The sequence below is a fragment of the Panthera pardus genome, unplaced genomic scaffold (assembly GCF_024362965.1).
Source record: "Panthera pardus isolate Hobbes unplaced genomic scaffold, ASM2436296v1 HiC_scaffold_24, whole genome shotgun sequence".
In the NCBI taxonomy this organism is placed as follows: Eukaryota; Metazoa; Chordata; class Mammalia; order Carnivora; family Felidae; genus Panthera; species Panthera pardus.
This window is the reverse complement of record NW_026526810.1, coordinates 99,740,695-99,754,743: the sequence shown is the minus strand read 5'-3', so window position 1 is coordinate 99,754,743 and position 14,049 is coordinate 99,740,695. Positions and strand designations below refer to the sequence as shown.

The following is a 14,049-nucleotide window of genomic DNA, read 5'->3' as shown; positions in this document are numbered from 1 at the left end:
TCAGAGCCTGGAGACTGCTTTGCATTCTGTGTCTCTCTCTCGCTTTGCCTCTCCCCCACTCGTGCTCTCTCTCAAAAATAAACAAACATTAAAAAAAAAAAAAAAAGACCTAGTTGGGAGAAATATAGAGAGCTTGGTAAAACCTGTGGTTATTCACTCCTTTCTTCACCAGCAAGTTCCCTGCAGAAGATATTTGAACCTGCCATGTGTTACTGAACTAGTGGTGTCAATACTAAGTTTCATTTGCTTTCATGGCTCCTAACCACCCTCAAGTCCTTTAATTTTTGTCAGAAATTGAACTTGAATCTGAATCTGGCTTGTTCAACATGAGTTTGATTTGCTTAGTAATTGTCAAGTTTGATTGCAATTTTTCTTTTTAAAAAAAAAAATTTTTTTTTTTAATGTTTATTTATTTTTGAGACAGAGACAGAGCATGAACAGGGGAGGGTCAGAGAGGGAGACACAGAATCTGAAACAGGCTCCGGGCTCTGAGCTGTCAGCACAGAGCCCGACGTGGGGCTCGAACTCACAGACTGCGAGATCATGACCTGAGCCGAAGTCGACCGCTTAACTGACTGAGCCACCCAGGCGCCCCTGATTGCAATTTTTCGAGTTCAAGGTCAAGACTGAAATTTTTCTTAACAAGAGGAACCACTCTTAAACATTATTCTAGAACACTGAATGGCTCTGGAAATTAGCTTTTGCTAATGACTTGATAATATTTCTTAAAGGTTTTAACCTATAATTATAAAGCAAACAACTTTAATGTGAAACTGCGGTAGTCATTTCAACAGACATTTGAATCACAGTATCTTTTGTTCCACATTTCTCATGCTGTCAAAAACTAAAACAAGAAACAAGATTTCCACTTTCAAATTAGCAGTAGAGATATTTTCTGTGTTCAGCATTTTTTCGGACCTTGGCAAAAATGCAAAGGAAATTTACATATTTCAAAATCTATTTACCATAATTGAGCTTCTACCTAATGTTCAATTGGAAGTGATTAATGTGCTATGTAATGACATGCTAAAAGGCAGGTATCAAGGGAAGAATCTAATAGAGTTCTACAAATGCCTTCCAAGTGATGAATATACCCAATTAAAATCATATGCTTCTGGATTGGTGCCAGTATTTGGTAGTATATATCTATGTAAAAAAAAGACATTTTTAAATCTCATCACAGATAACTATATAACAGGTAATCATTTACAACTGATTTTGATAGGAAATACTTAGAACCCCAATTAAAGGAACAAGGTGCTCTTCTCCTTGAGCTACAATGTAACTAGACACACTCAATTATATTTTGAATTTTGTTCATTAAAAACAGTGTGCTAACTTATTTTATCACAAAGCCTAAAATATTTACTGTCTGGCCTTACAGAAAGGTTTGAGGACCACTCATCTAAATCACTGATTACAAACTCAGATGCCTTCAGAAGCAAGTAGGTAATATAAACAGGTGAAGGCAATAAATGGTAAAAAGTGTAGGAAAGTAATGAATTAGAGCCCTCATTCCTTATCTAAAGGCACTGAAAATTGATTCTGAAAATCAACCAAAACTATCCTCTGCAAGACCTTGGGGGTTAATTCAGTTTGGGACTTCTAATTTTCTTCCCTTCCCTCCCCTCCAAATGAGGAGTATGTAGGTCAAGGGTCAGTATGCTTCCTGTTAAGAACCAGATAGTATTTTAGGCTTTGCAAGCCATAAGGTCTGTGTTGCTGCTCAACTCCGTCATAGTAGTACCCCAGAGCAGCCATGGACAATACATGCGCTATATGCCAAAACAACTTTCATTTATGGACAGTGAAATCTGAATTTTTTATGCTTTTTACTTGTTAAAAAGTATGTGTTTTGGCTTTTTTCAACCTTAAGAAATGTAGACAATTCTAGCTCATGGAACATACAGAAACAGGCACCAGCTGGATTTGGCCAGGGGTCCATAGTTGGCCTTCTGCTCTAGGTGAAGAGAATTTTAATATGCAAGTAGGAATGGGATTTTTTTCCCTAGTATTGTACACTGACCTACTAGGTTGTAAATACTAACCAGGGGTACAAATGATGTTCTTATTCATACATGTAAAGTGGTAAGATTCTTGCCTCTATTTAGTCACCCCTTAGACAAAATATGCAGTATATAATTGTAAAGGAAATGGAATCCTTAAAAGCCTCTATTAACATTTTAACTCCTCCCCCCTTTTCCCTCAGAGTGGATAAGTGAATGTACGATTATTTCATTATTTAAATTTAGGCCCATCCTAAAGTTTTTAATGGGATACCTGGTAACTGAACTCTTGATGTCCACTAGAAAATGACAGGTGGAAAGCTCAGTAGATCCATCTTTTTAAAAATTTTCCCCCACAATTATTTATTTTTGAGAGAAAGAGCATGAGTGAGGGAGGGGCAGTGAGAGAGAGAGAGACAAAATCAGAAGCAGGCTCCAGGCTCTGAGCTGTCAGCACAGAGCCCAACATGGGGCTTGAACTCACAAACTGAGATCATGACCTGAGCCGAAGTTGGACACTTAACTGACTGAGCCACCCAGATGCCCATACAATTGTTCAACTTTGTTAGCTTTTGACAAGTTTTTCTGCCACCTTAATTGGATTTTGAAATGATCGCCTGACCACCATTTGACAGCCTAAAGATAACATCTAAGAGAATTAGATCAAATATTTATTGAATGAAATTAAATACTAATAGTGCATCCCGACCATGATGTAAACCATATTCAATACCATTAATATCTGCTTCCCAAAGGAAGGTAGTTAATAGTCCAATCATGTTCTACATAATGAATTTCTCCCAAGGATATAAACAAGGTTATTAAGTTGATGTCATTTATATACCGTAAAATAACTAGACACTTCATCTTTAAAGCTTCCTGGAAGTCTTAGAAAGTTTGACTACTCAAACTTGATTCTACACAGCTGTTGTTTATAATAAGCTTGACAATTTGACAGTCATCTCTGGAGCATGGACTTCTGACCACTTGGGTTCAAATCCACTGTGCTACTTTTAAGTTGTATTGACCTTTGGCAAGTTAGTTAACCTCCCTATGCCTTGGCTTCTCCATATGTTAAAATGGGTACAATAATACTAGCAGTGTAAAGACTAGATGATAATACACAGTGCATGAAATGCAGTGCTTGGGGCATAGGTATCGCTCAGTAGTTGCTAGCTATTGTTTCTGTGCTAGTGTTGTACAATGTTAAATTAAAATGTAAATGTACTTAATTCATGTAGAAGAAAGATTTGTACAGCATTTTGTCTCTGAAAGAGGAAATCACTGGGAAGATAGGGGATAACCTCATTAATTCAGAATATTTGTTATTTAGTGAATTGTCAGTAAGTTACCTTTCACCATTCCCTTTGATCTAATAGGGTTAGTTAGCAACTTATTTGGCCTATTGAACAAGGTATGGCAATAGTAAGGGCAAAATATTTACAAATATATAAAGGTTTTGGAATTCAATTTATTTGCCAAATCAGATGCAGGCAATTTCTACAATAAGGTAGGTTTGAAAAAAGTTTCGAAAGCCTTTGAACTGTTCTATTAATTAGTTCATTTAAATACATTATACAAGGCACTAAGAACAAGTAATAGTGTTTCTTTTGTGAAGACTGGATACTGTAATTTGGCAGCTGAGTACAGCAAAGCCTTAACCGTAAGCCCAATGTTCTCACTATTCTTTGAACAGATTTATAGACTGTACTTAAAACCCCAATCCTCAATTGGAGAATGCTGATATGAAAAACAGGATGCAGCCTGATAGAGTATAGATAGGAATAGACTTTAAAAAAAGGTTTCAATTCTAGCTTTTTATTAACTTGTTTATATTATCTTAGCCTACTCAATTATTTGATGCCTTGGTTTTCTGTTATCAAAGATAGTTAGAACTACAGTTGACCCTTAAACAACACAGGAGTTGGGGCACTGTTACCCACCCCCTGACACACACATTGGAAAATCCACATATAACTTTTGACTCCCTCCAAAACTTAACTATTAATAGCCTACTGTTGACCAGAAGCCATAACAAACATAACAGTCAATTATGCATATTTTGTATGTTATATGTTTTATACGCTATATTCTTACAATAAAGTAAGCTTAGAGAAAAGAAAATGTTAAGAAAATCATAAGGAAGAAAAAATACTTTTACAGTACTGTACAAAAAAAATCCACATATAAGTGGATCCATATAGTTTAAACTTCTTCAAGGGTCAACTGTATTGTAAAGATAAAGATATACCTCTAAAATTAATACCTGCTTAGTCAAATAAGATGGAGTTGTTACATAAGGATATTCCACCCTAATGTAACCACAAATCTTGTTTCACATAACTTTCCTCCCATGAAATTAACATCTGTTGTGATGGACATTTGATAGGAAATCCCTTAATTTCCTTGAGAAAGTATGTCCCATACCCAGTGGTCTATGTAACAGACTCGTGTAAGATTGAGATGCTACAAATATCCGTCCTGCCCACATCCAGCTCTAAGCAAAATCCTGGGTATACCAAAAACCTTTGAAGTTTCAACAGAAACTATATCAGAGTCTGCAATTTACTCTGGAAAATTTCGTTTAAAATGTATCCATTCCAGTCTCCAAGGTTTCATCATAAAATGAGCTCACATTTGAAGTGAAAGGTGCCATTTAGGTATTAAATTTTATTAACTTATTTCTTTGAATTTGTCATTAAAGCAGGTTAATACTCTCATCTGGTTTATCCTAAGTGTGGCTCACAGCTGGGAACTATAATACCTTGATCGAGGTTGTCTCACTTTCCACTGCTCAAAACAGGCACTGAGTCCTTAAAATTGAGAGAACGGCATTATCATAGGTCAAGTTTTACTTGCCACAACCTGCTGGTAGAAGGAAATATATCCACTTGTCTGGACTAGTATTAAGAACATTGGGGGAGGGGGGAAGGAACATTTTATGAGAAGAAATAATAGACTTGGATATTAACACTAAATGTCGTATTCAAAATGGCATTTTAAAATGTGTTCAAGTAAAACACTGTAATAAGAGAAAAACCACAAAACTTAATATAAAGTCTAGCTTTATTTTTAAAAAGATTTTACAAGTCTGTCAACCTCAAGCATACATAGGTGAATTATTCATATCTTCCATCAGATGAAGTTTACAGCTTCGATCCCTCTCAGAAAAATATAAGTAAAAAATAAATCTTTTTCACATATATTTGTCCACTATATTACTCAGCTTAGTTCTGAAATTTTCTCTTATAAATACTTTAACACAGCTGCTAATGTGGTGGTACTGTTGTGGTGCAGCTGCATATGGCTATACTTTTACAAGTCTGCTTTACTTTTGCTAGTTCCCTGGTTCGGCTCCAAGGTCCAAATCTTATAAAGAAGAAATAAAGGTTAACTGGGCTGCCAGAAAAGCCCACTGAATGCATCCTGTAGCGCTCTGTGACAAGCCAGAGAAGAAGTATAGCCTCCAGCGAGATCCTGTGGAGAGGCAGCTCTGACATGGTTTAAATACCTAAAACAAAACAAAAAGTGTAGCATTGATATAGAAAGCATATATAAATTGGTAACATTTTAAAAAGCAATAGTAAAACTGATGCAAATTTTAAAGAGGAATTCTGAGACTGAAATGTTCAGACATTCTAAATGCATTACTATTTTTTAAAAGGAAACTCACCAACTATATAGAGAGAGCGCCTAAACTCGTTTAATGAGTTTATTGTAAAGCAAATTACATTAAGATCTTAAAACAGCTCTCAAGGAGGTTTCAAAAATAATACTGGCTATTAAAATGCCCACTGTTCCCAATTTTTAAATGTTTACTTATTTACTTTGAAAGAGAGAGCATGCACAGGGGAGGGGCAGAGAGAGGGTGGGAGAGAGAGTCCCAAGCAGGCTCAGGGTGACAGCGCAGAGCCCGATGACACCGGGCTGGATCTCAGGAACCCTGTGAGATGATGACCTGAGCCAAAAATCAAGAGTCAGGTGCTTAGAGGACGGAGCCACCCAGGCATCCTTCACTGTTCCCAATTTTTAGAAATTACTTGTCTTGTTGGCTATTGTTTGGGTACCTAACTGCTATTCTCCTTCTGGCATACTCTTAATAAATAAATACATAGTATCATAATACTATTGTATTAATATTTTACATAAATATTGAATGTTTTGCATAAATGAATTCTGAAACAAATACTTAAATGAAGGAGGGTTGAAAAATATACTAGTTACTTCAAATTTACTTCAGTATTACAAAAATATATTGTCTCCTTCCTCACATGAGAAATCTCTGAAAGCCTGATTTCAACAGAATGTCCCAATTAGTAAATACAGAAGTCTTTTGAACTGTCTCAAAAGACAGTGTAACAGAAACCACTTTTCTCCAATCATACATATATTATTTAGCAATTAAAACTCTCTACCTTGGTAAAGGTAGACAAACAAGCCTAAAATATAGGACAATCCTAGACAAAGAAGGTCAACTTGTCAGCATGACTAACAGCATCGTTGGAAAACAAATATTTCCAGCTTTGCTTTAATGCCTAGTTTAAGAAACCACATTGTTTCTTCAGGCCTCAGGAAGTAAAGGAGCTTCACCCACCTTAGAATTACGGGTATGGCAAATGAATAAATCAGGTACCAGAACATTTTAATAACTTGGAAACTTTTCTACTCATTCATTCAAACTTCCTGTGTGTCAAAGTCTTGATGCATGAGCAACTTATTATTTCTAACATAATAACAAGTCTGTTTTTCATTTGTATCCATGTTTAATAAGGTTGTGTGATTAAAAAATATATGGCAATATAAGAGGCCAAAGAGAAAAAGTGGCCAAAGTAAGACGCAACATAAGCTCCTGGAATTGGCTATAATTTATTCACACTACCACAAATCAAGGTGTTAACTCAATTCTTTGCTTCTCTGCCAAGGGTGAAAGGGGAAAGCAGAAGGAGAAAGGTAATATTTACTGAGCAATGACCTACAAACTTTTTGATAGTGTATTTATAGCAGTAAAAATATTTGAGCATGCATTTCCAATATCTGTATACTTATTTATAAATTATATACTTACTGCACTAATATATAGTGAATAATTATATAACATACTAATATAGAAGGATATTATAAAATATATATGAATATTCAAAGGAGATAAAAATATTTCAACCAAAGTTCTAATATTTTCTCCCTGTATCCATCTTCTGTACGTTGGTGAATGTATCCCACTTTCAAGGCTGTTATTAAACAGTCATTGTCAAACTCCTGATAGAACCTTATGTCCCATGGGATTTAAACAGGGATTCACCCACCAAACCTACCACATGGACAGAAGAAATATCTGCTTATTTCACCCCAGGACACAATAAAATGTCCACTGTTAAGACTGTGATGCATCAGAAATGATGTAAATTAGATAAGTCACCTCAGAAGTCTAAAAATCAACCTGGAACAGCATAAAATCCATTTCTCTCCAGTGAGATCTCAAAAACCATCACACAAATAAGTAATATTTTTACAAGTATCTTGGAAATGAAATGTTCCATTCCTGATACAAGTTTCAGGTAAGTTTTATCCATATACCAGACACTACTATATTAACCTTCCTTTCCTCAGACCCTCAAAAGAAAAGGACAGTCTTCGATCCAGTGGCTGTTCTCTCCTGGCAAAATTCAGGTACCACCGGAGAATGTCTGTCAACCTTAAGAAGCCAACTATCATGAAGAGAATTGGTTTTCATAGCTGTAATAGAAACCACTGTGCAACTAGTTGTTTTGATTCATCACATTTTGGTACAACTTGCTTCTGGGAAAGTTGAGTCATACCATTTCTGGCTTGGCAATTCAAGCATAAACTTGAAGTGTACATACAGCTTTTTATATGTTATCCTGAGAAACCTGAAACAGCTGCACTGCTGGCAGGAAAACACAGGACCACCAGTAAAATATCCAAAACAGTTGCATCTTTTAATTTATGACCGTGCACTGTTTCCATAAAGAGTATATAAAACAGTTCAACATTTTATAGGTAAAATGTAATAAACAGTCATACTCATTGATGCCATAAATGTGTAAAAAAAGTTTATTTAAAATGATTAATTAGTGTTCGAAAATAGGGTTTCTTGAACAGTCATAATCCAGAGCAATGAACAAACATTTTAAAATTTTAGTTATTAATGCTAAGTTGTAGATTCTTACTGCCAAAATCAAGTCAATTAAAATTTCTTTGCATAGCACTGAAGAAAATACACTTCCCTTCTAGCAATCATTTACATTAAACATGTCTGTGAGTATAGTTCTTTAAAGACCTGCTTATTTACATTACTGTTTTTGATCTCTAGGGCTACACAAAATAGTTACTGTTAAATATTTCAATCTATTTTCACCATGGCAACTTACATTAATTCCAATTTAAAAAAAAAACCCGTAATTCATTCTTGGTACTCAACTGTGGGCTTTTATTTTCTAGGTATTTTAACTTAATGTTCTTAAACCCTTTAATTATTGTGGTACACCAAAGTATTGTAAAGGATCTGACACGCTGAAACCACACAATGAGAATTTAGCATTTTGCCTGCTTTTTCACATTAATCCCCATCTGTGTTGTTTTAATTCTTTCATGACCATTACAAGTACATCACTGAATAGGATTCCTGGGGTTTCTGGCAAAGGTCAGTATCATTTCATGTACACCTTTATATAACAGAATGAGGAAGAAGTCTTAGCCAAATTTATTTCTAAAAGTCAAGCTCAGTTGGATTTTGGAGCCTGGAGGTAATTGCTCTGACTATTTAGCCAATCCCAGGACAGTATTTCTGTTTTTCATGGGTTTATTTTAAATACCTGTAAATCTTATAAGCAGAAACCAGGAAAGAAAAAAAGAGGTTTGCTTACTTTGGTATCTATACCTTATTTTTACTGAAAGCAGACTAAACTCAAAGCTTTAAAAATCATACCTTTGATTATTTTCTTAATAAGACTAAAAAAAAGTATGCTTTCAAAAGCATGTCTAAGATAATTCCTGTACAAAGGGCATCTTGTGCCCTAATTTATACTGTGTCTAAAGTTGCTTTCCTTTGCCATTACCCATCAAAATCCCTTTCAAACAGACTTTGGAGGAGGGGGAGGAAAAGGAGGCAGTGGATCCTGTGAGAGGAGTAAGAAAGGATTAAGCATTCAAAAACCACACTTGAAAGTTTGTTCCTGAACTTTGATTTCCTACACTGTCATTTTCTTCTGTTACATTTAGCAGCTTCTACTCCCAAAGAAGGTGGTATAATTTACACTTAGCTTCAGAAAGACTTCATTTACTCAGTCCTTTAACATAAGAGAGTTCCTCTGAGATTACTCTTTTACTATTTCGCTTCCTTTAAAAGCCCTATATCGACCATCTGGCTAAAGTCTTGGACTCAGCTCATTTTAGTGCTATTCAACAATGCTTTGAGTCCTCAGCTAGGGGCAGAGGGCAGGGGCTGTCACTCAAGACCGAGAGGCAGCACTCTTCCCCTCCAGTCATAACCTCCTCATGAAAACCCTTGAAACACTTTGGCTCTAGAGAATCAAAGAATCTTGAAATTGAAATTGAAATTAAAATGTGAAGTTCATATTAGTTTCCTTTACCTCAAATTACCAGGCCCAATGGGCAGTTAAAAAAAAGAAAAGTCCAAGTTTTTAACACTATAGTGTTTCCCTTTCCTAAGAAAGGGGGTGAACTCTAGAGCCTAAGACCTTCTTTTCACAAGTGGGCCCATTTTTAAACCTGAATTTAAAGGCACTATGCATCAAACAGACCAGTTCCAAGTATTTCTGCCTCCCAGCCTACAAAATTCAAATCTAAGTGCCATTAAGAGACATTAACCAGCTGATCCCAGCTGTCGAGACCAAGAGCTCTTATAAGAAATTCAGCCAAGGCTATAAAAGATTTACATGAACAACCTGAAGTCTATCTCAATGGGTTTAAAAACAATCAGAGCAATAGTGTACTCAATTATCACTAAAAAGCAGCAACATTCTGAAAACTGAAATTAGTGCTTAGGTGCCCTAACCCAACCATGATGTCAGAATAACAGACAAACTGTCTACAGAGGGAAACTGACAATCATATATTCTAACATAAATGAGGAAAGCAATTCAAGTCAGAACTACTGTCCATAATTCTGAGGGCAGTTTGATTATAAAAACACAAAGCTTCGTGAACTCCAACCAAAATATAACAAACTTCCATAATCATGATACTACTCTTCACTTCATTATCTAACCTGCATGTGAGAACACAAATTGAATAAACTAGCTATTAAAGCTATTTTCAGATTTATACTATACACTTAGAAATCTAGTAACCAATTTATCCCAGACATTTAGACCATCTGAACAGCAAAGCTCAGATTTAGAAATTAAAAGCCACATGGTGCCCAAGTGTACAGCTGAATACAGATTGCTCAGATAAGCCTTTCTGAATTATAACTAAAAGTAAAGTGTGCAATTTAATGCTATCAAATAACACACTAGGCATTTTTAGGACAGGGTAGCTGTTACTGAAAGTTAATGTAACTACAAAGTGAAAGGAATACTTCCTTGATTTGAGTGTAAATGACTGAACACATAAAAGATATAGCTATTTAAGTGTAACATATTCTATGAGCAATTTTTGTTGGTAGTTCTGGATATATCAAATGATAGAACGCTAAGGATAGATTCCATCTGAAGAATACAGATAAATACAAGAGTATCTCAGGAATCAGGTGCTATGAGATACACTCGAATAGAGCCATGAAAACAGATAATAAAGGATGGCCATATATATCAAATGATTTTTGATAAATCTTAAATATACTCCTCAAAGTAAGAAGATGTTTATCTCAGTTATAATATGTTTAGCTAATTTCAGTATTATTCTAAATGCTTAAATGAGGTTAAGCAGGAAAATGGTATAAATAATGTTTTTACTTACTGATTCTTAAAACATTATGATACTCATTCCTATGAATTTATTCAAAATAACCAGAGGAGAGAAGGGAAGGCAAAGTTTCATGAAAAATCTAAAAATAACAAATCATATCAGTCATAAAAATAACAAATCATATATAGATTTTGTATGTCCCAGTGAGGGACAGGTGTCACTTCTGTGGTGAAAATATAGTAGAGATAATAAAAACAAATATCCTAGTTTCTGATTTTCCTTTTTTTTAAATTTATTTTTGATAGAGAAAAGGACATAAATAAAAAAATTTATTTTTGAGAGGGGGAGGGACAGAGAGAGAGAATCCCAAACAGGCTCTACACTATCAGCATAGAGCCCAACATGGGGCTTGATCTCACAAACCATGAGATCATGACCTGAGCCAAAATCAATAGTTGGATGCTTAAGTGACAGAGCCACCCAGGAGCCCCTAATTTCTGATAAGTTCCTAAAAATCCTAGTGCCTCATTCTGGCTTATTTAATGTAATTTCTTACTGTGAATTCCATGTAACAGACGTATACCAGATGTTTCATCATAACTTTATACAACCAGGATGGTAATTTTTCCCCAAAGGTGGGACAGACAAAATGCAGAAATTTATATGTATGCAGTGCATTCCTTCTTCAAAAAATTAAAACAAATTACTGAGTGCCTACTATATGCCAGGTATTGAAGCAACTCTCAGAATAAAACAGAGAGCAGACTCCATATTCTCATGGACCTTATAATTCAGCAGAGAAAAAAAGATGTTAAATAATGAATATTATGAATGAGAAAGTCAGGGCTCTATCAGTGTAGATTAAAAGGAAGCCAGTATGAACAAGTTCAGAAAAGGTCTCCCTAAGGAAAGGACAGTCAGATTCAGACCCAAAGGATGAGGAAGAGTTAGTTATTAGCAAGGCAAGAGGAATAGAGCAGCAATCCAGTGCAGGAAGAATGTAGCAGCAAAGCATCATATTGAGAACATGGGGGAAAGGTGGCTCCAGGTCAACATGAGGCTGGAGATGCTGGCAGAAATTATCCAAAAGAAGACCTTATAGGAAATGTTAATAACTGTGAATTTTATTCAAAGGGCAATGGGAGCCACTGAAAAGTTACTGTTAGGAACCTGGTTATTTAAGCTACTTTGACTGTACAATGGATGGGAAAAAAAGCAGGAGTCAATTAGAGAGAGACTCCTAATAAGAATGTTTCTCTATTCCAGGCTTAAGATCATGGCACCTAAATTAGGGTGGTAGCAGTGGTAACAACCAAAAAAAAAAAAAGGACTGGTTTAAGAGATATTTAAAAGCCAACTGAGTGAGTGGATATGGGAGCAAGAGAAGAGGAGAAACTGGTGTCAAAGTCAACTTCCAGCTATCTAGTCATGTGGAACTGGGAATGTGCCCTCACAGAGGCAATGGAAAACTGGAAGAGAAACAAATTGGTGTGGGAGAGAAGGGAAGGGAAAGATCATTCGTTTAATTTTGGAGTTAAGTCTGAAGTGATTATAGAACAGACACATGAGTGGATATAGCAGCTGGATATATGCGCCAAGTGCTAAGAAGAAAATTATAGAATGAAGGTAACAATTTGGGAGTCATCACTATTTAGATGGTATCTGAAACCATCAGGTAGATGATAATATTTAAGGAGACAGGAAAGAATGAGAGAAGAGAGGGCCTAAGGCAGGGGCCTAGAGAACAACAACATATATATAATATGCCAAAAAACAAAACCAAAAAAAAAAAATGGTGGTGAATTTTATGTGTAAACATAAAATTACGTTGAGTGGGCCACAGGATGCTCAGATTATCTGGTAAATCATTATTTCTGAGTGTGTCTGGAAGAGATGAGCATTTAAATTGGTGAACTACCCAACAGGAGTAGGTATTATCCAATCTGTTGACGACCTGAGAATAACAAAAAAGTGGAGAAAGACTGAATTTCCTATGGATGACTGAGCTGGAACATCGATCTTCTCTTGTCCTGAAAGCTCCAGACTGGCATCTAGATTTGATCTGGCACCTACATCATTGGTTCTCTCTTAGGCCTTTGAACTACACCACTAGCTTTCCTGAATCTCTAGCTTGCAGGCAGCAGATCATGGGCCTTCTCAGCCTCCATAATCACATGAGCTGATACTTATAATAAATCTCTTTTATCTCCCTGTCTCTCTCTCCCTCCCTCTCTCCCTCCTACTGGTTCTATTTCTCTAGACAACCTCACTAATACAGAAGCTAATATTTTTTGAAGTGAAGGGTGTGTTCAGGTGTGGTAAATGTTGCCACTCCATACTAATGCCTTATGCACTCTCTTCCCCTAGATTTTCAAAGAAGGTAGAATCAAGGTAGGTTAAGCCACTTGGAAAGGTGTTAGAACCTGCTACTTGTGTCTGACTCCTTCTTGTAATTTTAAGAATAATGGCAGAGACAGAGATGTGAAACCTATTAGATTTCTCCATCTAGGGCCTCTTCATGGGATTTATAGCAGTAATGTTTCTTATAGCAAAAGAACAAAAGAAACAACTGAAATATCCACTGACAGAAGAATGGGCAAATTGTTACTTACACAGTAGAATAGAGTACAGCAGTGGAAACAAAGGATATACAGCTTCACGCATGTATCGACACTGCTGACTTTCATAAACAATGCTAAGTAAAAGCAACGACAAAAAGCAAGTTACAGAAAATATGTAGAGCACAGTTCATTCATATGAAGCTCAGAAATGCAAAGTACACATGGAATGTATAGATATGACCAAACTGTAAACAAAGCAAGTAAATGACAATCAGCAGTTTCAGGGTGACTGAATCTCTGATTTGAGGTGGGACAACAATAAAGAGAAGAAGAATGCATGCAGAGAGGACTTCTACAGCATTGGTTATGCTCCATCTCCTAAGTTAATGAGTGGAATTCAAAATACAGAACCTGAAGGAGTAGAGGAGGGAGAAGCAATGAGAATGGAAAAAATTAGGGGTACTTGGTGGCACAGTCAGTTAGACACCCAACTCTTGATTTCAGCTCAGGTCATGATCTCCCCATTCATGGGATCGAGCCCCGCATCTGGTTCTGCTCTAACAGCACAGAGTCTGCTTGGGATTCTCTCTCTC

At 36.0% G+C, this 14,049-nt stretch overlaps 1 protein-coding gene across 1 annotated transcript in view; it reads right to left on the bottom strand.

The window, feature by feature from the left end:
- Positions 1 to 5,054: 5,054 nt before the first annotated feature.
- Positions 5,055 to 14,049, bottom strand: part of MNAT1 (MNAT1 component of CDK activating kinase) — a 217,503-nt gene continuing 208,508 nt past the window's right edge. The window contains exon 8 of the mRNA XM_019451626.2: positions 5,055 to 5,517. Within this exon, the coding sequence (XP_019307171.1) occupies positions 5,397 to 5,517 (121 nt within the window). The 3' untranslated portion in view covers positions 5,055 to 5,396. The remainder of the gene's footprint in view (positions 5,518 to 14,049) is intronic.